We start from the raw sequence: 22,982 nt of genomic DNA on the forward strand, positions 1-22,982 counted from the left end.
GAACCACTCAGAGTCCACTCTCGGTAAGCACAAGCCACACCTAAGCTCCGTCTCCACTTTATTTTGAACCGGCCTTTTCAGCCTTGCCGACTTTTTTTTTTCCTTGTCCAATATTCTTCAGTACGGACGGACACAGTTCTGGGTATCTACACTGCGTACTTGTGACCGGGCGACTCGACTGCACTCGAACACAGCACAACCTCCAGTCTCGCACTCCAAATCGCAATCATGTCCGTCGCCGAAAAGGCCCGCTTCTACTTGGAGCGCTCCGTTCCCCAATTGCGCGAATGGGAGGAGAAGGAGATATTCACAAAGGTACGAGACAGAGACAGACACTGACGCAACCCCCTCCCCCCTCCTCGTCAACCATGTGCAATATACGCACACTACACACACACCTACACACGACATTCGCAACGCAATATCTAACCCAGCCTAGGATGAGATCCGCACCATCGTCCAGAAGCGCAGCGACTTCGAGCACCGCATCCTCGCCCCCCGTTCCAAACCCGACGACTTCAGCGCCTACGCCAAGTGGGAGCACTCCCTCGAGACCCTCCGCGCCAAGCGCTGCAAGCGCATGAAGATCGGTCACGTCGTCTCCCAGCACACGAGCCAGGCGCGCGTCCTCGCCATCTACGAGCGCGCCGTCAACAGGCACCCCGGCCGCAAGGACCTCTGGCTCGAGTACCTTGCCTACACGGCCGATGTCAAGGCCACGAAGCGCTGGCGCCGCACCATGGCCGCCGCCCTGCGCATGATGCCCACCGACGCCGACCTCTGGGTCTTTGCCGGCCGCCGCTCCGCCTCCAATGGCGACATGGGCGGCGCCCGAGGCTACTTCATGCGCGGCTGCCGCTTCTGCACCACCGAGGGCACCCTGTGGATCGAGTACGCTCGCTGCGAGATGGAGTGGCTGGCCAAGATGGAGGCCAAGAAGGGCGGCGCGGGCAAGAAGAAGGCCGAGCAGGAGAACCCACTGGCCGGCGAGAAGATGGACGACGACGACGAGATCAAGTTCCACGACGAGGAAGAGGACGACGACGAGCACGACGGGGACGATGCGCTGAGGCTGCCGGTGCCGGCCAAGGACAAGGCGGCGCTGAACGAGGAGGACAGCAGGGCGCTTAAGAACAACCCGGCCCTCGACGGCGCCATACCGATGGCCATCTTCGACATCTCGCGGAAGCAGCCCTTCTTCGGCCCGGAGACCGCCGAGCGCTTCTTTGACATGTTCGCCGCCTTCGCCAGCAAGGTCTCGTCCGCGGCCAAGATCGTCGCGCACGTCGTCGACGCGATGCGCGAGCAGGACGCCGCCCACCCGGCGACGTGGAACTGCCACATCCGCCTGCCCCTTGTCGGCGTCAGCCCGGACACGCCGCAGTTCCCGCTTGGCCTGCGCGAGGTGCTGTCGCGCCTGGGCCGCGGCCTGGACGAGACGTCGGACGGGGAGGCTTTGAGGAGCAAGTCTCTTGTGTGGATCGAGCTGATATTGCTCGTCAACGACCTCGACGAGGGCATCAGGGCCGTGCTGGAGCATACGAAGGGCAAGTTGCAGTCATAGTTGCTGCTGCTTACGGTTGGGTATTGTACAAAGGGGGTGGAGGGGTATGGTACAGGTGGTGGTGGTACATGGAGAAACGAGAAAGGGGGATACATAAAAGTGTTTTCGGTTTTTTTGTGTGTTTTTCACAACAACGGCGCAAACAACATGACGGGAATTAGAAGCGGCGCCCGGCGGGATGTATCCGGTGTCCCGAATCCTTGATACCACTTGCAGAGTCAGCCTAATCGAACTGGTCAGAACGAAAAACAGAACAAGAAGCACAAGAAGCCAAGAAAGAAAGGCCTGCCGCCTCACGCCGCCGAGTAGTTGGGGAACTTCTTGGACTCCTCGACGGTCCTGTCCCACTCGCCGTCCTCGTCGCGCTCCCGAGCCATGCGGATGACCTCGTCCCACTCCTCGCGCGTGACCTTGGTGACGCTCAGCCGGGCCTGCTTCAGCAGCTCCATGTCCCGCAGCGGGCCGGTGGTACTGCGCGACTCCTTGAGCAGGCTCAGCGGCACGATGCGTGGGAACTTGTGTTCGATCTTGACGTGGACGAGGCTCCAACGGCTGCCATCGTGAGGGGCGGCGGCGTCGTAGTACGGGTTGTCGTTGATGCAGGCGTTCCCTGGCCTGTGTTAGAAGAAGCGTGAGGAGAAGGGGATGTAAGAGAAAACAGGGGCAAATAGGGGGAAAGAAAAGAATAAAACAAAACACACAATCTGGGGAGTGTTCCTTGACGATGCTCATGATGCCCACAACGCCGGGCTCCTTGCAGTTGGAGTGGTAGAAGAAGGCCTTGTCGCCCCTGCGCATCCCCCTGAGGTTATTCCGCGCAACGTAGTTGCGAATGCCTAGTCGCCGTCAATACCGATTCTTCCACAGCGCGCACACATGCGAGCATCAGTCACCTTCCCACCCCTCGGGCGTCTTCTTGGCCGCCAGATCGTCGATGGAGAACTTGATCTCATAGCCGTCCTCAACGCGTACGTCCGGCTCCGACTTCATCAGCCAGTACCGCGGGCCCGGCGGGTCCCTGGGCTCGGCGTCCGGGTTGACGTCCGGGACCGGAGCGTCACGCAGCGCGGCGAGCTCGTCCTTGGTCTTCTTGGGCGGCGCCTCCTTTTTTCCTGCAGCCGGCTTCTAGATGAAAGGCCTGTGAGTACTTGATTTGTCCTTAGACTCGTATACACACACACATTAGCCACATGTGTGATAATGACTGAGGGTCCTGCAATTTCAATCAGCGTACCTTGGCCTTCTTGGCGGGCTTGGGGTTGGGCTCGTCGTCGGCGAGTTCGGGCTTGGGTTCCTCGGCTTTCCTCTTGCGATCGCCGGCCACCTTTGGCGGAGCTGCCGAGTTCGCACTCTTCTTGTTCTTCACCGCTGCCCCCGAGGTCTTGGTCTTTTCGGGCGCTGGCTTCCTCTCGTCCGAAGCCGTCGTCGTTGTCGTCGTCGTGCTTGGGCGCGTCGACGACCGCAGACTACGAGTGACGGCGGGCATTGTGAGCGGGAATGTGCCGTGGACTGCGCGAGTTTGAGATGCAATGCTTCTGTAGGTGAGAAGGTAGCTTGCTCGTAAAACCATCAAAGTTTCTGGTCCCGCTTGCCTGGTCTGTGAAGCTTGCGACTCTGACTAGGCAACTCACTCATCACAGAAGCGAGATGGTGATAGGAGCACAGTGTTGGTATGACACTGTGACTGATCACACAGTATGCGCTGAATCACGTAATCAGCATGGCAGTTCGAAGAAAAAAAGGCAAGCCACAAGTACCCTGGAAACCTAAATTTGTTTGGATCACGTAATCAAGCAAGTACCCTGGAAAGAAAAAGGCCTGAAGCGTTTTAAACTCTGCTGCCTGCATTGGAACATCGCGGGTTATGTAATCAACCACCCGCGCAAGTACCCTAGAAAGCAAAACTGATCGGTTCTACACTCTACTTCTATCCCTGTGTCTTGTGTGTGTTTCCTGTCACTCGGCCCCAGCACTGTTACTACGACAAATAGAATCATTTCCTTTGCCACAACTCGGAGCTCATTGGATTACACTACATTCACGGAATAACTATGACAAAAGTGTCGTATCCTTTCCAAAGCTCCTTAGTCCGAAACTGACTATTTAGTCTCGAGGACGGATCGGTTATTGCAGTCTTGAGTCGTTGATCCTGATCTCACACAACAGGCCCAGCGAATGATGTTTCTTACGCACCTTTGAGTAGAGAGCAGCCATCATTCTCGCCAACCTCCCATTGCACACTCCACTTACACGCGCCCTTGGATGACAAAGGGAGCATCCAGGCCCACCACGGTCAATCATCTCAGGTCTCGAAACCCCTCCAACACCATCAACCAACTTCCCATCAATCCCATCCCGTACCCATAACCCACCCTCCCTCATATGTCACACGCCATCTCAAAATGCAGAGAGCCCTCCGAGCCTCGGATTCCGCCCTCGCCGCCATCGGCAACACGCCCCTCGTGCGCCTCCGCCGCCTGGTGCCCCCCAACCACGCCGAGGTCTACTTGAAGCTCGAGTACACCAACCCGACCGGCTCCCACAAGGATCGCATGGCGGCCGCCATCATCGAGAAGGCCGAGCTCAGGGGCGCGCTGAAACCCGGCATGAAGGTCGTCGAGGCCACCGGCGGCAGCACGGGCTCCTCGCTGGCCTTCGTCTGCGCCGTCCGGGGCTACCGCTTCCAGCCCGCCACCTCGGACGCCTTCGCCCCCGAGAAGCTCAGGACCATGGCCGCCTTCGGCGCCTCCGTCGACATCATTCGGAGCCCCTCGGGACGCATCACTGCCGACCTGATCCCTGCCATGATCCGCCGCGCCCGCTCCGTCGCCGACGAGGACAGCGCCTACGCGACGGACCAGTTCAACAACGCCGACGCCCTGGTCGGCTACGAAGGCCTGGGCCGCGAAATCCTCGCGCAGCTCCCGGAAGGCGTCGACGCCTTCTGCGCTGCCGTCGGTACCGCCGGCCTGGCCATGGGCGTCTCGAGTGTCCTCAAGGCCGCACGGCGCGACACCCGCGTCGTCGTGCTGGAGCCGGCCTCGACGCCCGTCATCACCGAGGGCCGCGCCGGTGCGCACGGCGTCGAGGGCATCGGCATCGGGTTCCTGCCACCGCTCTTGGACCGGGCGCTGTACGATGAGGCGAGGGCGGTGGAGGAGGACGAGGCGCGCGCCATGTGCCGGCGGCTGGCCAGGGAAGAGGGCATATTTGCTGGGGTCTCAACCGGTATGAACGCCGTTGCGGCGATCCGGCTGGCTCGAGAGCTGGGGCCCAGGAAGAGAGTCGTGACGATCGCGTGTGATTCAGGTCTGAAGTACCTGAATAGTGACTTGTTTCATGGTCCCCAGTAGCCACCTCGTAGATGGTGCAGCCTGAGTTGAAGCGGTTGCCAGCATGACAGCACCGACGCCGAGTCCCTCTCGTGGACTGACGCTCTGCAAGGAAGCAAAGGACTATCCAAGTTTGTCAATTCTGCTAGACTTCCAATCTTACGGAACAAAGCGGAGGAAAGGTCAGCTGTGCTCGTGGATGCAGTCGCTCATTACTTCAACGAGTCACGACCAACACTTCTTTCAACGGCCGACTTCAACACAACAACGGACTCCGTATGTAAAGACCGACAGGTCCATCGCCTCATCTGTACATCTACCCAACTGGTCCCAACTCAGCCGAAAGCTCTACTCCCACTGCTTCAGAAAGCCCTCAATCTCACGAAACTCCCGCCTCAAAATCTCAGCGTGCCTCTCACTCCGCGGCACAAACCGCACCTCGTACTCCTTCGGCCCATGAAGGAACCCCTCCTCGTACGCGTCGTACTCCGTGTTCACTTCGACCGGCGCCCCATCCGGCCCGACCGCCGGCTCGATGCGGAATGCCCAGATGATCTGCGCGACCATACGCCACAGCGACCTCTCGGCCAGGTGCAGCCCGACGCAGATGCGCCGCCCAGCGCCGTACGAGTAGTGGTCGCGCTCGCTGTACCGCGGCGACGCCGCCAGTTCTGGCGCGAGCTTATCAGCCACGGAAAGGAAGCGCTCCGGATTGTACGTGTACGGGTCCGGCGACGAGTCCGCGTTGTGGTTGAGGGCGTACGCCGGGATAAGGATGGTGCTCCCAGCCGGGATGAACATGCCTTCGTACCACCGGTCCATCTTGGCGGCGTGGGGGACTCCGGTTGGCACACTTTGAAAAAGAAGGACGTGTCAACGGTCAGCTGTTGTCGAAACTCTTATGTGTGTGTGTGTGTGTGTGTGTGTGTGTGTGCAGGCATAGACAACTTACACGGGCCTCATCCTCAACCCCTCTTTGACGATGCAGTTGATGAACGGCAAGTCCTTGAAGTCGGACCACTTGGGCGCCCTCTCGGCGCCGCACACGCGGTCGAGCTCAACCCGCGCCCGCTCCTGGAACTGCGGGTTCTTGGCGAGGAACAGGATGTTGGTCAGCGTCGTCATCGCCGTCGTGTCCGAGGCGCCCATGTGGACCGCCCCGAGGAAGTTGTTCAGCTCCGTATACGTCAGCGGCACGTCGCACGCGAGGTCCCCGTCGAGCATGCTGTCAAGCATCGACACCCGCTTGTCGCCCCCGTCGCGGCGCTTCCTGACGCGCTCATGGGCCTCGTTCCAGACCTTCGTGATGATCTGGTAGGATTCCTTGCCTCGGCGCCGGGACTCTGTCCAGCTGTTTGGAATGAGCTTCAGTATCGGGAACTGCTCTACCGGAAGGTAGGTTCCTGGTGCAACTGCTCTCGATATCTGGTCGCAAAGTCAGCCTCGGGCTGAAGTCGCCGCAAACAAACCATGATCTCGATTGCTCTTACCGCGTCGGCGGAGACGTAGACAGCCTGTATGAGGTTTAGCAGTCCGTTGAAAAGACCTTGCAGGTCTGATAAATGGACGACGCACATATGCCCAGAAGCTTCCCCAATCTACCGCTCGGTGGCCGAATAGGGTGATACTAGCAATCGAGGCAGTTGTCCGCTTCACACTCGTCGTGAATTGCTCAGGCCGTTCCAGAAGGTCGTGCAGCAGTGTGGCGACTCTGTATTGCATGAGTAAATGATGCTCAATAGTACCTCCTTGGTCTTGGTCTGTGACGGGAGGGGCGGGGGGTTCTCTTGTACGTACTCGGCTTCTTGTACAGCCTTGAGTGTCGTGTCGAGATTGTTTGGCGAGAAGTGCTGGGCAACAATCTTCCGCTCCGCCTTCCACTTGGGCCCCTCGTGCATCGCGGCTATGTTTTCATTCCGCGTTGTGAGCTGAAACTGTTCATCGGGCGGTCTGTCGTTGTAATAGGCGCCTTTCGACACCAGGAGCTCATAAATGGCCTTTCTGTCGTTCAGGACCACCATCGTGCTCTGCCCGATCTTGAGCGAGAAGACCGAACCGTATTGCTCGCTCCATTCTTTGACTCTGGAGCTAATCAGCAGCGCGTCGTGACGAGGCACTATGAAAGACCACAATGCTTACTTGGCAAAGAAGCCTTCGGATGGGATGAGGTGAGCGTTCCCGAGCACCGGGACCGTGGGAGGGCCTGGCGGGAGATGCTTCTCTCTTCGGCCGAAAGTAAGGACTTTGTAAACCAAAAAGATGGCTGGGACAACCCAGGCAAGCGAAGAATAGCCGGCCACGAAGGGCACTCCAGTCACTGCTACTCCCATTTTCTCTGACTGACCTCAGTGATCGTGTTTAGGAAATCATGGGAACCATCTCGCGTGTTTTCCCCTCAGCATCACGCCCCCTCTGCTTTTTATACCTCCCCAGTTTCCTCCACTGGATCTTGATAGATTGTCGTCGGCCCTCAGTGCACATGAAATTATGGCTTCAGGCGGCCCAGAATGCTCGGCGTGCATATTTTCATGCCTGTGAGTTGTCTGGCTGTGTCTCTCTGCCCAATCTTCTATGTGCGGGGTCTGCAATGAGCCCTTGCAACTACATCCTCCCGGCTGCCACCATGACGGTGCTCAAACTCCTTTGGGAGGAGGCGGCATCATAGGTTGTTCATTACTGAGCGGTGCTGACTGCATTGGAAGCCTTGCCAATATCTACATAGAGGTATGTTTGATTTGTGATGATCCTAAGTTGGGCTAGCTGGAAGCAGGCTAATTAATTCTCTTCCTTGCATGAAATCTGATGTTGGTGCTAGAGACAACAAGGAACTAGAGCTCTGGATTGGGTCATTTGCATATGCTGTCTCCTTTCAATGTGCCCACATGCTGCAGGAAGCCGGTGTGCCAGACTGTCATGTCATATGCATGCCGTCACAGAGCGGTCGCACACCCCAGGCAGATCGCAGCCAGATTAGGCTCTCGCTCAACCGTGAATCCATCACGAGCGTCTTTTTTAGGCTTTATAAGCTCTGCGGGGGGACAGATAGCGTTCAGTTGCTTCACAGGTTTCCCAGTCGGTACACCCTCCAAACAACCCAGCCGCCACTGCAACACTGCATAAGCAGACAGAGCCCACCAAAAGCCTTTTCAACCAATAATAACAAACCAGCTAAGTGATGTTTCATACCATTCGATAGTGAAAGCCACAGGCTGCAGCTATGATTAGAAAGGCGAATGGGTATGCCCTGTAACTGCAGCTTGCTTCTCAGCCTCATCCACTAGCATCTGATTGCAATGAAATCACCCAGGTGACAAGTGACAATCAACAATGCGACATGCTACAGGTTTGCCCAATGGGAACTCAGCAGCCCTTCTCACTTTAAGATAGGGGCCTTTGAGCGGCATCATGTTGCAGTGGACTGGCTGGCACATACCTCCCTGTCGATTCTTCTCCGCCTGCTTGCATTCTTGTCGTTTATCCAAGTCATTGACGTGCTTTCAGTATCAGAACAGGACCATGGTTATTGAAAACGATCAGTTGTGATGGGTGCTACTAATGATAGGATAGAAGGAGGCCATGCGTTGACTAAGAAAAGTCCTCTGAAATATGCAGTTTACAGTGTGAACTGCAGTGTAAAGCCCGTAATGCATTTCTTTCTTATCCTCACAAAGACTTTTTATCTTCTTCTTTTCTTTTGCGCTGCATGCTGGTCTAGGACACTTCTACTGCATTCGTTCGAACCAACTAAGCAGCGGGAGGATGTTGCGATTACTCTGACCCTCTCCGTCTTGTGCATACCAATTATCATTGCAATCTAGCGTTCCTAGCTTCCTGGGCTTCAAAATGAAGCTCTAGAAAAGACTAAATATATCAACTTACTTGAAAGGGGGGTTTCCATTTACCTAGATAGGAAACATCGATTGTCTAATAGGCAGTGCTAGGCAGCCTACATTGTGCCCAGCTACGCTAAGACAATGACCTCGAATTGAGCTGGATCAATTGAAGCAGTCGTCCGATAGTACTTTGCTGTACGTAGCAATTCTTGAGGGCGCCGTTGCGATTGAGCGGAAGCGGCCGGTGCTTGTCCGGTGCCGGTCATCCGTGTTCACCTCCGACAGCGTTTGGGAAAAGTGGATACTGCCCGGATAGCATAATGATCCAAAACCGGCCAGTCTGGACAAGTGACAGGCCTGTCCGCATGTAATATTAGAGAGACACCTCGAAACGTTAGCCATACATTATACTTGCCTGCAAGCCTCTTCTGTACCCCCATACTTGAACCCCTTGTGTTTGTACTTGGCGAGCCCCTTAACCACTATCGCAGCTTCACGGATGGCGACGAGTAAACCATTAAAGTGAGTCGAGTTTGGTCTTGTCTCGAGTTGAATCACAAACAACGCGCGCCTCAAATCCGCCGGGGACTGGTGACAGCAGCCACGCCGTGATAAGCACCTTGAGGTTGCTACGGGGTCTATCGTCGCCCGAGACCCCTTCTGCGGCCTCGCCGACGAATGTTTAGGGTTTCCAAGGATCCCACGCCACGGCACACTCCGTAGACGGGAGTTGAAGTACATGAAGTCACGATGTGTCAAATGTAATTCAACCGTCGTTGGAACAACCATCCTAGTAATGGTTCTTTTTTTCCATGGCGAGAACGTTGGGGAGAGTGAATGTGCCGGTAGACTGCGCGGTCCCGAAGACCGTGTTGAAACCCACTTCGACCGGGGGAAGCACTTGAATTTATTTCCCTTTCGAGCGTATTTTGGCAATTATTCAACTCACCGACCAGCTCTAGGTTCTAGAATGGTGATGATCATATGACTCTGCCCGGGGCCACCCTGACAATAGGCTTTTGGCTGTCATTACTTAGAGTTTCCTGAAGGCGCGCGGGACATAAATCGAGACCGAATGACTTGGTGACCCCTAAAGCAGCATCGCCAGTCGGCAAAGATGGCAAAGATGATATCGCTCCGGGCACATGTAGTCGAGCATAAAAGGACGGCCCTCCTTCATCTCACCAGTCAGCCAACTCTCAGTGTCGACATTCCTACAATCAAATACACTTGACAGCCTTTACCCGCCATTCTATCTATCAAACTCTCGAATCCACAATCAAAAAAACAAAAAAGACAAGATGCAACTCCTCAACTTTGTCGTCGCTGTCATTGCTCTCGCCGTTCCCATTCAGGTAAGTAGCAACCATAGCTACCATCCACGAAGGCCCAGATACAACAACTGAAACTCTATCTGAAAACAGGCTGGGAGTTGTATCGCACTCGGTGCTTGTGCTGAGGGGAACAACATCCAAGCATGCACTTCTGGTTCGTGCCATCAAAAGCTGGGACAGACCTGCACCATCAGCGGCTCTACTGTCACCTGCCCTTAATGATATCTTCCGGTGTCACCAGATCGCTTCTACCGCGGTTAACAATGGGTTTTGCGGAGGTATTTCTTTCCCGTAGACTCGTGGTAGACCGTTCGACTCGTCAGGGTTTCTAGAAGTGTACTTATGCTCTTAGAGCTCTGTCAATCCTGCCAAGCATGCTTGAGCCGCAGGGACATAGCCGCAACCATAGACATCATTGTTCTGGTTCATTCAAACTGATCAAGTCGCAAGAGATGACTAGACTCTCAGGGTCATGTGGAATGATTTGTAGGACTCTGATTCCGGTCAGCCGGCCTAAAACCGCGCTTGAGTTGAGTCCGCCTTTTCCCGGGACAACCAGTCTGATGTTTATCATCTCGGCCGTCAAGAGCAAAGAAGGTTTCCATGCTAATAACTGTGGTTCAAATGAATTTAATGCTGCATGTATTCGACCCCTATGTACGACATTTGCACCCCTCCCTCCACATGGTCCAAAAAAGGGGGCTGACCTAAGCCCTTCACAAATCAACAGCACCATATGCGTGTCTAACGCTTGTCCAATGCTCCAGCACAGAACCAACCAAAACGGCCTGGCTACTGCCTCGGTCGGATCAGAATATGCTTGGTAGGATTCGGCAAGATCTGTCTCAGTGGTCAGCCGAGGAAGTTTTGTACCATTTAAACGCAGGCAAGAGAGGGGGGGACGACAAATGAGCAAAACGCAGAAAGAAACTACGTACGTATTGGCCTGAATGAAGGTCTGCATATCTCTCGGTGTGTCCTTCCTCCGGGCCGATATCAAAGCGGGATAGGAGCTTGATGAGGAACATCTTGGCGATGGAACACCCGGCCCAACGCCCGGGACACATGTGGGAGGCGTAGCCGAAGTTGACGTCGTCCCTCGTCGCGCTGCCCCAGTCATACTTGTTGGAGCCGGTCGCCGTCGACGACATCCGCTGCCGCAGGTCGTGGTAGCGGCGCCCGTCCCACTCGGCCGGGGCCTCGAGGTTGGAGTTGGACAGGTGCGCCGCCGTCATGACGACCTCGAAGATGGTGCCGGCCGGTAGGACGACCCCGTTGGGCAGCGTCTGAGTCTTGTGGATCTTCTTCATCAGGTTGGCTGTTCCGCCCGGCGTCAGTTCACTGAGGAGTTCATTGGTGGTGATGATGATGATGATGGAGCAAGGGGATGTGAGACATACAGGCGGCCGTTGGATGGTGTTTATGGGTCTCTTTGCAGAAGCTGTCCAACAGCGAAAGCCGGCGAAGGCTGTCCCGCGTGAAACTCCAACTCTCTGGGCGCTCTCCCAAGACATCGTGCGCCTCTTGGAGCACCTCCTCGACGTAGTCGGGACGGAAGGCGAACTCGTAGACGACCTGCGTCGTCGACGGCCCGGGGGAGAAGACGAACGTGAAGGCGAACCCGATCAGGATGTTGGTGAGGTACTTGTAGTCGCGGCGCTTCTCGGCCGGCGCCATGCGGATCAGTTCCTCGAACCAGTCGTTGTCGACCGAGCTGCCCGAGAGGCCCTTCTCAAAGGCCTCAGCGCACTGTTGGAAGATGGGCGTGAAGAAGGCGGTCGCCCGCTCCAGCTGCGCGTTGACGAGGCGCACCTCGCCCGAGAAGGCGGCGGTGATGCGCGCCATCATGGGCCTCTGCGCCTTGAGCTTTTTCATCACGGGGATCAGCGTCGCCGAGTACGTCTCGAAGATGTCCACGACCTCGGGCCTGAAGTTGTTGCCGAGGATGACTCGCCAGATGACATGCGAATAGACGTGGAGGATCTGGGGCTGCATGATGACGCGTTTGCATGCTTTGAAGGATAATGTTAGCAGCATTTCTCGGGAAAGACACGCGCATGGGAAGCGCAGGATCGAAAGGGTCGACATACCACCCTGGGAGTAGTCGAAGTCTTTGTCCAAGATGCTGGAGATGCCCTCATCCAGTGCCTCAGATATGACATCGAGATAGCGGTCTTCCTCAAGAAGTCAGTACAACATCTCGCGTCTTGGGAGCTGGGGTTTCCCCGCGATAACATACCGAATCCCGGCATGCGTGCGCCGAGATATCTGTAGAGGAAATGCTCTTCGAAGGGTGCGCCGTGCAAGTCGCACAGGAAGAACTTGGGGCGTGTTAGCTGGGGGGGAGGCCCAGTCGATCCCGCAGAGCCGCGAGGACAAAGGGTCAAGAGACGACAAACCTCTTTGCGAGCGGGCGCGACCTCTTCATCCTTCTTCTTGCAAATGGCTAACCAATGTTCCGGTGCGATGAGAACCAAGTCGGAGCCTGCGACATGTAAGTCTTCTATCATCCCGTCGAGCGCGGTTCGTATGCCGCGCAAAGAACTGTGGGACGAAAGCTTACCATCTAGAGCCGTCACACGGAACACGCCGGTTTTGACCTGTTGGAAACCCTTCTCGATGATTTCGACGCCGTGGGCGGCAAAGTCCTGCCTGGTCGCAAACCAGGACTTGGAACTCGTGATCTTGGGGATGGAGCGGTCCGCAGTGGCCCATTGGATCAGGAACGACAACACGACGGCGAGAAGCACGGCTGCCACGAGAGATGGGCCGTTGCTCAGCAGATGCACCATCTGCGGTGGCCAGTGTAAGTGTAAAGGGATAATGGTAGAGTCCATGATTGAGCAAACACGAAGATGTTGAACGAGAACTGTGATTGCAAAAAGGGCCAAAAGGGTAATAACAACAAAAATGTTCCGAGAACTTCGTGTGAAGCAGAAAGGGAAGAATAGCAGGCTGTTTGTTTACTTTAGGGCGTGACCTGGACGCTCTCACGTGCGTTCAAGATATACGAAAGAGATACGAAAGCAGATGAGGGATGTAATTGATGCTCGGCAGAACATCTGAAGATTTGACTTTGGTACTAAATCCCCGGTCCCGATCACTCGGGGGAATAACCGTAATCAAAGACCAAGCGCCAAGCAACGGGAGTCCAGAAACCTTCATCACAAGGTTTACCAGAACTTCAGTCTGAAAATCCGCGGAAGTGTTGCGGAATAACGGATGCTTAAGCGACGATGAGGGAGTGAGGAACGTGTGAGAAGCGTGGTGGTGGCACCTTGGAACGGATTGAATCCCGGTGCTCTCTTCCGGAAGTGGCTACCGATGGCCTCGCGGCTGATCGGGGAGCGGACTAACCGGACATTGAAGGGGGAAAACATGGGACGGGCCGCACTGGAAGTATCCGGGGCCATGAAGCAATCTCGGTTTAGCTCATCGTATCTGGTACTATCAGCGAATTAGGTACCGAAACCGACACCCCTGGGCCTTGTCTGGACCTCGCAACCTCGAGAGAGTCTCCAACATTCGGCCTCATTGGTGAACATACGCCCATCGGAGCAGGTCAAAGAAGGGTCAACATCGATTGACCTCCATCTTTGGGAACCAATCAGCCCATTGGATCTTCTTTCCTTGAGATCTGGCAAAGCTTAAGTCGCCTCGCCTAGGGTCCGCATATCTGGGAAAATCTGAAAATGCCAAAGTTCGTTGCCGTGTAACTACAAACAAGGCTGATGCGAGTCGACGATGTGCCGTTGTCTGGATTCATCGGGACTCCGTAGCAAGCTTCCTGGCCATTCGCCCTCGTTTCCTGAATCAGAAACGGTTAAACAGTATCATAAGGAAGAGGCAATTTCATGCTCTTTGGTATATAAGCCCAACAGTGTTCAACTTAAATTTGGTCTGTCAAGTAGTCAAGCATCTCAATATTTCCCAAGTCCATATTCATTGCCTTGTTCATTTCGTTTCCAAGCGGTCAATCCAGCTTCTGAAGCTTCTGCTGTATCATTTATCCATTTATCCATTCTTCCATACTCATTATACCAACCGTCATTCAAAATGGTTGCCGCGACGAACGGCTCAGACCTCGCGCGTCAGGAGGACTCGCGGTTCTGGTGGGACGAACTCGCGCATCCCCTCCTCTCCCTCATGAAGAGTGCTGGATACTCTGCCGAGGAACAGGAACAGTATGTCGAGTTCGTCAACCAGTTCGTTGTCCCGTCCCTAGGGCCCCGTCCAATGACCACCAAGACGGGCGTCCGGCTCCCCCCTTTCGACAGCTTCTGCTCCGACGACTTCTCGCCCGCCGAGCTCAGTTGGAACGTTGGGCCCGCACGCTCCAAGATCCGCGTAGGCTCCGAGCCCATCGGGCCCTTCGCCGGAACCTCAAAGGACCCCTTCAACCAGGATGAGTCCCAAGTGGTCATGTCCCGCCTGCTGCGCCAGGGCCGCGGCCCGGTCGACGGGGAGCTCTGGGAGTTCTTCAAGAAGCACCTCCACGTCGAGGCCAAGAACGCCCACGAGATCGTGGCCAAGATGGCGGCCAACGAGCACATGACAACCAACACCATCTCGTTCGACCTGGAGGGCGAGCTGCCGGCGCCCAAGGTGTACTTCTACCCCATCCCCATCTCCCTGCTGCAGAACAACCACGCCGGCGAGATCATCACCGACGTCATCGCGCAGCTGCCGGTGAACCTGGAACCCTCCTTCAACCCCGTCCGCGACTTCGTCTACCGCTACAAGAGGCAGCGTGACAACGAGTACATCCTGCGGCTGGAGCTGATCGCCTTCGACGCCATCCGCCCCGCCGATTCCCGCTTCAAGCTGTACCTCCGCACTAAGGAGACCTGCATGGCGCGGGTGGAAGAGGTGTACTCCCTCGGGGGCGCGCTCAAGGGCCCCGAGATCGACAACGGCCTGGATCTGATCCGGTCCTTCTACATGCACGTCCTGGGGACCACCGCCTCGGAGGAGGATCTGCCCCGCAGCACGCACCGTACGGCGGGCATCATCTTCAACATGGAGTTGAAGCACAACAGCCCCGAGCCGTTGCCAAAGGTGTACATCCCCGTCCGTCACTACGGCGGGACGGACCTGCGGATCGCCCAGTCGCTCAGTAACTTCTTCCGCGCCTGTGGACTGACTCATATGGCCGACACGTATGTTGATGCAGTCCAAAAAGCTTTGTAAGTCGTTCCCTTGTCATTATCAACCGGCGTAGCACACAGAACTAATTCGAGTCTTTTTTTCTTCTACAGCCCGACTCAAGACTTTTCCACCACAATCGGAAGACACTCTTACGTCGGTCTGTCGTACAACAAGAATGGACCCTACATCACAATGTACTACAACACAATGACTTATTCGGCGGGAGATGAGAGGAATGCGGATGGGAAGCTTGTCGGACCTGCGGCTATGAAACAGCGTCATTTGCTAGACTGATTGATCGCATTGCGGTGGTGTTAATGAAGTCGTCGTAGAGAAACGTAAATCAACTGAGTTTGCAACATCGTGACTTGGTTTCTCTATCCTCGTCCTGTGCTGAATCGACAATCTGAACACCAACTACTCAACCACACACAGTAGAGACGACGACTTGTGGAGGAAGGAAAACTGCGGTTTGTCCGTTGATTGTGTGGGGAAAGTGCTCACATAGTGCTGATGATCGACTGATTGAGCTTTTTGACACCGGTTCATCCCCTCTACGGGCGGGGGCGGCCATCTCATAGAGTCATCATCAACACCAGCATGCACCGGTGTGCTCAGTTGACGCAAACACAGCCACTGTCACACTAGTTCGTAGAATCAAAAACGCTACAGCCGTTGATGAGAGCAACGTACCCAACAGCGGGTTCTCAAAGTTGAGAATAGCTTCACCTTCAATCTCAAAGTTGTGTCAACTGGTTTGTGATCACCCCGACCAGCCAGCAGTTGAGTTTACTCATCTCACCCTTCCAAAGGCACGATCAAAACTCAAGCCAGCCGCGCTGCATAGAACTTTGGAAATCACGGGCTGGCGTGATGTCAAAAGGGTGTCTTGAAAAGATTAACTCCTCAAACACGTTTCGCCTTATAAGGCGTCCGTTAAGGTTCTCAGTAGTATCTCAATCGAGAGAGCCAAGACAAATAACAAAAAAGAAACATAGGTTCACTTCAGGTGATTGCGCCAAAAAAACAAGCTCTAGCTTTTTTTTCGGACGCCGCCTGCCGGACGGAAGATGGGACGGCGCCGGAAGAAGAAGGAGGACGTCCCGCCCGGACATTCGGTGGGGAAGCCGGGCGGAGACAGGAGAGAGGCGGCGGAGAACCGGTGGAAGCTTTATTGCGACCACCATCGACATGGGGAAAAGAAGGGACGTTTACGACGCCGAAACAACACGACGGATGAAGATGGCGTATGTATAAGGAAAACAGCGCTCAGACGTTGTTGCGAGGGAAGCCTCATGAGATGAATCTTGCGCGATTTCTGCCCAGGTTCGGGTAGGAGAAGCGAACTGTATCACAATTGCCGCGGACTTGTGCCATTACTTCCGCTGTAAATCCACAGTCAGAACGTGAGTCGTGTTTATCAGCCATATCTCCATGCTATGAGTAGGTCTCGTTTCCTCGGACGTGTGCGCCGAGTACACATTTCTTGTAACTTTATATGTCTTAGGTCCAACGCCAGCTTCCACATATCCGCAACGGCGAGGTCAAGACGTAGACACACTACTCTCTCGAGTCATCATGGATTACACCGGCGGCATTTTCAGCTTCACGACCGGCAGGATGGCCGTGGTCTTTGGCTTCGGCGTCCTGGTGGCGTATCTTTTATATCGAGCGCTGCTCCCGCGGCCTCTTCCCGGCATCCCCTACAACGAGGCGGCGTCGAAGTCACTCCTAGGCGACATGCCCGAGATGGTGGGCCACGCCGAGAAGACGGGGGAGATGTACGACTGGCTCGGGGCGCAGAACATCAAGCACCGCTCGCCCATCATCCAGGTCTTTGGCCGGCCGTTCAGCAAGCCCTGGGTCATCATCTCGGACTTCCGCGAGACCCAGGACATCTTGATGCGCCGGGGCAAGGAGCTCGACCGCTCGGCCTTCACCGCCGACCTGCTGCGCGGCGTGATCCCTGAACACCACAGCAGGTGGCAGACGAACGACGAATGGAAGGGCCGCCGGCGGCTGATCGGGGACGTGCTGAACCCCAGCTTCCTCAACAAGGTCGCCGCGCCTCTCCTGCACGAGAGCACCATGCGTATGACGGATCTCTGGCGCGAGAAGGCAAGGCTGGCGAAAGGCCGGCCGTTCTGGGCCATGAAAGACATCAGCCACTGCGCGCTTGACGCCGTTCTCGGCTTCACCTTCGGGCCCGGGCTCGAGGGTCTCAGCGCAACCCAGCCGGACCTGGACTACCTGTCTTCCTTGCCTTTCTTGCCGTCATCCGGTGACAAGACCGAAGCCACAGATAGCCTGAAGCCGGTAGTCTTCCCGCACGCGCCCTCCAACCCCGTCATCGAGGCCCTGTTCAAGCTCTCGGACAGCCTTGAAACGGCGATGAAGTCCCTGTTCCCGGTGCTTGCGCACTGGTTTCTGCGTCAGGGGCAGGGCATGAAGACAGCGATCCGCCTCAAAGAAGATTTGCTGCGGCGTCAAATCGATCTTTCCGCGGCCAGGGTCCAGTCTTCGCCGGAAGATCATGCGGTGCGATGTGCCGTGGACGAGATGGTGCGCAGGGAAAGGGGCCTAGCTGCGAAGGAGGAGCGAACGCCAGCTTTCCACACCCGCTTCTTCTATGACGAGGTATGATTTCCCGAGTTTCGTCAACATGATATGATGAGAACGAGGCTAACATCGTTTGTTCCAACCGAAACAGCTCTACGGCTTCACCCTGGGCGGGCACGAGTCGACGTCCAACTCCAACCAGTGGGGGGTCAAGACGCTGGCGCGCAACCAGGCCCAGCAGGCCAAGCTCCGCTCCCGACTGAGGGAGGCCCTTCCTTCAGCAGTGGCCGAGAGGCGCATGCCGACGGCGCAGGAGATCATGCAGGTGCGGTGTCCCTACCTGGAGGCGAGCATTGAAGAGCTGTTCCGCGTGTCGCTGACGGCGCCCATGTGCGTCCGGAGCGCCACGCAGGACACCCAGATCCTGGGCTGCCGCATCCCCAAGGGCACTGTCGTCTTCCAGGTCTGGAACCAGGCCGGGTACACGCAGCCCGGCTTCGCCGTCGACGAGGCGCTGCGCACACCGGCTGCCCAGGTGGCGGCGGCGGCCAAGGGACCCACCGGCTCCGGCGGTCTCGGCGACGAGTCGGGATTCGACACGGCTGCGTACGTGCCCGAGCGGTGGCTGGTCAAGACGGAGGACGGCAGGGAGGTGTTCGACGCGACGCGCGGGCGGAACATGATCTTCAGCATGGGTCCCCGGGGCTGTTACGGGCGGAAGCTGGCGTACGTGCAGTTTCGCATGATGGTCGTGCTGGTGTTGTGGAACTTCCAGCTCGAGGAGCTGCCTTACGAGCTCAACACGACCGGCGCCTATGACAAGTTGACCAGAGAGCCGCACGACTGCTACGTCAAGTTGACGGCGCTGCCGCTGTGAGAGGATACAGTTCAATACGGTTTCTACAGAACACGGCAGTCCTAGACTATGAGTGACTGACTTCGCGAGTGTCCGCAAGACGCTGATTGCAGAGTCCAAGAGCTACTGTGTACCATTTTTGCTCATAATCGTACTGTGTACAACGGGAGCAAACCAGGGCATGTCACTATTTGATCTACTTCCATCTAAACGCTTTAAAGCTCGATCATGAACATTTCTATGTGTCCATAAGCTTGAAGCCCAGAAGAAGCCAAGCACTATGGAAATTGATGACCCAAACCCGAGCCCACGTCGGAGCAGGTTGACATCGTCTCCGACTGTTGTCAATTTGGGAAGTTAATAATACGCGTCTCCACCGACGACATATCCCTTGCTCAGCCATTTCCTCGACGAATCGTCTCTTCATTCTGGCGATCAATTTGCTGGTGCTCTCTGCCGATCTCATGTCCATCTCTCTCTCTCTCAGCTTTTCAAGCGCCGAGAAACGACGTTTGACGGCCCGTTAACGTCGGTAATATCACCCCCTAGACCGCTATCCCTGGTCTCCAGATTACGAAACGCATCTAAACCACTACGGAGATGCAGGGCCAACAGCTGCTATTGCTCATGACTGGCTGACTTCCACTTAGACGGTTTCAGATCTCTTCACAATGAACTGGGGCTGAAGGGGAGCTGCTGCAGCACCTGACCCAGCCCCCGTTGACCCCCCTTTCGTTTTCTACTGCTTCTTCATAAGGACGGCAGTTCATTTGCTCATGACTCTTCTTCGCGTGAAGCCCTTGCGAAACTCGGGACTGCAGTCCCAAATCCAAGAACGCTTCCCACTCTGGCGGGGACATTGGGCCTCCCTCCGGCAGCATGGATGTCGAGGGCAGCGCCGTTTTGAGTCATTGCCAATGCCAGCAGGTCAGTCGCCTCCACTTCATGTCTGGAGATGAATCTTTCAGATCAGGGGAAAGTTCGGAGTGTGGTCCGCCCAGCATCAATAAGTCGGCAGATATAGCACAGACAGAACTTGTTCCACCGCCCAACGGCGTCGTACTCGAAACTACCAATTATACTGGTCGACAGAGTTGCAGAGTGCGAGAAACCAGGTTGTGAAAATATTGCTGTCATCCAGAATAGATGTCTCAGGAGGGGGGTCATGCGCTTGGCAGGGGCAAAAAGAAAGTGACCCGGTGGGATGGTAACCGTTCTCAAAAGTTTATTTACCCATGTTCAATTTGATCAGAGGACCTGCTCTGCAGTATGATGGCATGGATCCAGGCTTCTTCAACCCATCATCCATGCCTTGGTGGCTTTCGTGCTCTGCACCGGCCTACTTTACCTTCAGGCGATTGTCTATCTGCTGCCGGCCGTTGCATAGCTTCCAGTTCATCCAGAAGCGGTGTCATTTTAGACAAGGTAGTTTAATTTTGACTCGTGCTAAGGACACTCTCTCTTCCGGATACAAGTGACTAGTAATCAGTGCCTGATCTCGAATGTATAAAAAGTCCATCATGTCTCCAACGTCAAGATATAGAGTCTCGGCTATCTTTACTAGCCTCTGTGCGTATCCCTCGGTATCTTCCGAGCTTCCCGACAAACGCTCAACAGTCAATTCTCATTCATTTTCAGCCATGCATTTCTCAATTCTGCCCCTCATAACAGCGCTCTACGTCTCCTCCGTGACGGCAGAGACATTCTTGCAGATTGGAGATGCGTGTGCCGCCATTGGAGATCGCAGAGTTCGTCCCGACTAAAGCTTTCTACAATTTACCTAGGGTTCTCTTGCTGACAACTGGCCTCTCTATAGTGGCAATCCAATTGCAACGCTGCCGACACAGACAGCTGCAGAATCATGTGCAGCGATAAGGTGAGTGAACATTGATTGACTCCAATCGGGGTTGAAAGGGGCACTGACTCAAATTGCTGTTGCAGTGCCAAACTGATCAGGGACGCTGGATGGCGACGCCGAAAGGTGATTGCGACTGCTACTGCAATTAGAGCGTGGTGTGCTGGAAGGGTTTTTACAATTAGCAGCAAACATTAGGTTAAGTTGATCATTGTAAATTGGAGTTTTGCATGAACAAACTACAACCTCAAAATGGGAACTGTTAATCCACATCCGTGACAAGCCATGATGGACAACTTGTAGCACAGGGGCTGATCCCCTCCCCCCTCTTACAGTCAAAAGCAGTGAGATGTTGTTGTAAGAAGCATGGACAAGACAATTGACATAAGCCAAATGGCTGATAAAAGTAGAAATGCTATCATTCTTGGAGTCAAACCTGTCATTCCGGACTGGTCGGTCATACAGACAAGACAGTCTTATCTCATGCACGTGGCTCTTCCACATTTGTCAAGAAGGCTGGGTTCGCACAGAGTGAAAATTGTTGGTTTCACAGGTCACTTAAGTAATAGCGGACGGTCTTATAGATGAAGGTATTTGTGGATTTAGGTGTGAAGCAGAGAGGATCTAACGTAAAGGGCAGCAATTAATAAAGGCTTATAAGGTCTTTAAGGGCTTAGTTTAGCAATACCTTTATAAAGGCGTTAGCTAGATTATTGCTGCTATTAATCTATTATACTTTGTAGAGCTTACATTACTTACATAATTCACTAAAGTACTTATCTGTAGACTGTTGGCCCTCCACGCTACATACCCCTCGAGACGTCAGTGGCAGAGGTCCCCAGCCCTCGCCTGCATGGCGGTAAATACAGACATACATACAAATATAGAACACTTTCTACTACTATTACTAACAACACGCATTTAATATAGTAGGGCTTACTTTATATAAGTGCCTGATTCCTTAGTTATGTAATGTGTGTATGGTATTGTTTCAAGATAGACACCCTAGGGACAAGGTAAGAGACTGGTTTCCTAGGACTAGTTCCTAAGATTCGTCCTTACCCCAGGGTAAGAGGCTGGTTTCCTAGAACTGTTCCTATGATCTCATAATCCTTACCTTATTCTACAGGGTAATTAGAACTAGAACTTGAAAAAGTTAATCCTGACCCTATAGCCAAGCAGCGGTTTAGGCCTAACTATGCCTACTCAGTATAGACTATGCTCACAGATTTTTGTCGCATCCCACGTTTGCTAGGCACGTGAGGAACATTGAGCATTGCGAATATTGACAACATACGCAGCCGAGCACAAAAGACAGTACTCTAATGTTCCCTACTGCCGCTCTGGGGATTTTTTCTCAGACTGTGGCGGCTCTCAACAGGGGGGAACTGTTTGATATCGACAGGCCCGGCTCCGACCGCTCCTAAGCTTCTTTGACTTACCCCCAGGGGGTGCGTCGAGGAACTCGGTACAAATATCTCGCACGCCTGTGGCACAAGTGGCGTCAATCGTCGCCACATCGCCTCTGTTTGTGTTCACGCCGGCGAGAACCTCGCCGTGGAACGCCCTGACATTCTTCATAAAGACGATCCTTTTCCCTGACACAGCGCAATTCCCACAAGCACGGTAGAGCTTTCCAAAGTCCACGACTGTGAAGCCTATTATCGTGACGGTCCCTCGGCCATCATGCTGGATAACCTTGTCCCTCGCCCCGCGTGCGCCGCCGCCAAGGACTCTGCCGTCTCCGTCCCCCTTCATCGTCAGGGCGTCCTCACACACCGCCGTCCACCACACGTTCTCAATAGCACATGACCTAAGACAGTGAACACCTTCGTTCTGGTCGGCACCGATAAGAGCATTCCTCAATACAGCTCTATCCTCCAGTACGAAAACGGCATCTGCATCTACGCCCTCCCTCCGGCTGTTGCACGCAACGCCGCGGCCGTACGTTTTCAAGCCCCCGTCAAATACGCCACGGATTCTCTTTGCGCTCTTGTATGTCACGGACCCTCTTGAGACTGGTATCGGGAAGAGGGCCGGACGGTTGCCTTTCGGTTGGCTGGTCTTCCTACTGCCGTATGCCGTCCCGGTTGAAGCGGCAAATAGAAGGACGAAAACGACTGATATGTGGAGTAGACGCATTCTGAAGAGGTGGCAGCGGGAATAAACTGGATTCTTCTTCTGATTTCGCCTAGAGTAGATTGATGCCCTGTTGAAAAGCGACTGTTAAGACCCGAAATCGGTTGGTGCCTGACGTAGGCTGAAGCGACACCTGGCGCGAGCAGCAGGGCAAGGAAGCATTCATGATTGATCTTAAACAGATGTCGCTTTTGACCGCAGCATGTCCGACGAAACTTTCCATTTCCCTATATTTCTCCTCCCCTCCCCACCCTACCCCTCAGCAAGAACCCTCTCACGTGTCGCCTACTGTTGAATTAGAGGGGACACGAAGGGTGCCACAGAGGGCGTTAGAGATAGGACTTATCAGCTGGTACAGCTGG

At 54.9% G+C, this 22,982-nt stretch overlaps 10 protein-coding genes across 10 annotated transcripts; 6 read left to right on the top strand and 4 right to left on the bottom strand.

Moving 5' to 3' along the window:
• The first annotated feature begins 123 nt into the window (after positions 1 to 123).
• CDEST_10355 (Putative U3 small nucleolar RNA-associated protein) lies at positions 124 to 1,565 on the top strand. The gene is made up of 2 exons (XM_062926513.1): positions 124 to 315; positions 440 to 1,565. Exons 1-2 carry the CDS (start codon positions 229 to 231, stop codon positions 1,562 to 1,564), a joined length of 1,212 nt encoding a protein of 403 aa, XP_062782564.1. The 5' UTR covers positions 124 to 228; the 3' UTR covers position 1,565.
• Position 1,566: 1 nt separating this feature from the next.
• On the bottom strand, positions 1,567 to 3,201 carry CDEST_10356 (Putative EVE domain, PUA-like superfamily protein). Its single transcript, XM_062926514.1, has 4 exons — positions 2,799 to 3,201; positions 2,458 to 2,689; positions 2,266 to 2,400; positions 1,567 to 2,174 (listed from the first exon to the last, which is right to left on the bottom strand). The coding sequence occupies exons 1-4, from the start codon at positions 3,132 to 3,134 to the stop codon at positions 1,858 to 1,860; spliced, it is 1,020 nt and encodes a 339-aa protein (XP_062782565.1). The 5' UTR covers positions 3,135 to 3,201; the 3' UTR covers positions 1,567 to 1,857.
• Positions 3,202 to 3,508: 307 nt separating this feature from the next.
• On the top strand, positions 3,509 to 5,002 carry CDEST_10357 (Putative tryptophan synthase beta chain-like, PALP domain-containing protein). The gene has a single exon (XM_062926515.1). It carries the CDS (start codon positions 3,967 to 3,969, stop codon positions 4,915 to 4,917), a length of 951 nt encoding a protein of 316 aa, XP_062782566.1. The 5' UTR covers positions 3,509 to 3,966; the 3' UTR covers positions 4,918 to 5,002.
• Position 5,003: 1 nt separating this feature from the next.
• On the bottom strand, positions 5,004 to 7,271 carry CDEST_10358 (Putative cytochrome P450). Its single transcript, XM_062926516.1, has 6 exons — positions 7,036 to 7,271; positions 6,694 to 6,978; positions 6,472 to 6,607; positions 6,387 to 6,410; positions 5,849 to 6,321; positions 5,004 to 5,749 (listed from the first exon to the last, which is right to left on the bottom strand). Exons 1-6 carry the CDS (start codon positions 7,224 to 7,226, stop codon positions 5,245 to 5,247), a joined length of 1,614 nt encoding a protein of 537 aa, XP_062782567.1. The 5' UTR covers positions 7,227 to 7,271; the 3' UTR covers positions 5,004 to 5,244.
• Positions 7,272 to 9,834: 2,563 nt separating this feature from the next.
• CDEST_10359 (uncharacterized protein) lies at positions 9,835 to 10,580 on the top strand. The gene is made up of 2 exons (XM_062926517.1): positions 9,835 to 10,084; positions 10,154 to 10,580. Exons 1-2 carry the CDS (start codon positions 10,031 to 10,033, stop codon positions 10,280 to 10,282), a joined length of 183 nt encoding a protein of 60 aa, XP_062782568.1. The 5' UTR covers positions 9,835 to 10,030; the 3' UTR covers positions 10,283 to 10,580.
• A 275-nt stretch (positions 10,581 to 10,855) lies between these two features.
• Positions 10,856 to 12,900, bottom strand: CDEST_10360 (Putative cytochrome P450; the record flags this gene model as incomplete). Its single annotated transcript, XM_062926518.1, has 4 exons — positions 10,856 to 10,903; positions 11,002 to 11,381; positions 11,464 to 12,237; positions 12,303 to 12,900. 4 exons carry the CDS (start codon positions 12,898 to 12,900, stop codon positions 10,856 to 10,858), a joined length of 1,800 nt encoding a protein of 599 aa, XP_062782569.1.
• A 1,219-nt stretch (positions 12,901 to 14,119) lies between these two features.
• CDEST_10361 (uncharacterized protein) lies at positions 14,120 to 15,505 on the top strand (the record flags this gene model as incomplete). The annotated part of the gene is made up of 2 exons (XM_062926519.1): positions 14,120 to 15,249; positions 15,322 to 15,505. 2 exons carry the CDS (start codon positions 14,120 to 14,122, stop codon positions 15,503 to 15,505), a joined length of 1,314 nt encoding a protein of 437 aa, XP_062782570.1.
• A 1,284-nt stretch (positions 15,506 to 16,789) lies between these two features.
• CDEST_10362 (Putative cytochrome P450) lies at positions 16,790 to 18,647 on the top strand (the record flags this gene model as incomplete). The annotated part of the gene is made up of 2 exons (XM_062926520.1): positions 16,790 to 17,848; positions 17,922 to 18,647. 2 exons carry the CDS (start codon positions 16,790 to 16,792, stop codon positions 18,645 to 18,647), a joined length of 1,785 nt encoding a protein of 594 aa, XP_062782571.1.
• A 1,481-nt stretch (positions 18,648 to 20,128) lies between these two features.
• On the top strand, positions 20,129 to 20,633 carry CDEST_10363 (uncharacterized protein; the record flags this gene model as incomplete). The annotated part of the gene is made up of 3 exons (XM_062926521.1): positions 20,129 to 20,374; positions 20,443 to 20,502; positions 20,568 to 20,633. 3 exons carry the CDS (start codon positions 20,129 to 20,131, stop codon positions 20,631 to 20,633), a joined length of 372 nt encoding a protein of 123 aa, XP_062782572.1.
• Positions 20,634 to 21,855: 1,222 nt separating this feature from the next.
• On the bottom strand, positions 21,856 to 22,797 carry CDEST_10364 (Putative pectate lyase PlyH/PlyE, pectin lyase/virulence factor; the record flags this gene model as incomplete). The annotated part of the gene is made up of 1 exon (XM_062926522.1): positions 21,856 to 22,797. The coding sequence occupies exon 1, from the start codon at positions 22,621 to 22,623 to the stop codon at positions 21,856 to 21,858; it is 768 nt and encodes a 255-aa protein (XP_062782573.1). The 5' UTR covers positions 22,624 to 22,797.
• Positions 22,798 to 22,982: the final 185 nt, after the last annotated feature.

This window comes from Colletotrichum destructivum, chromosome 6, assembly GCF_034447905.1.
Source record: "Colletotrichum destructivum chromosome 6, complete sequence".
NCBI classification, from domain to species: domain Eukaryota; kingdom Fungi; phylum Ascomycota; class Sordariomycetes; order Glomerellales; family Glomerellaceae; genus Colletotrichum; species Colletotrichum destructivum.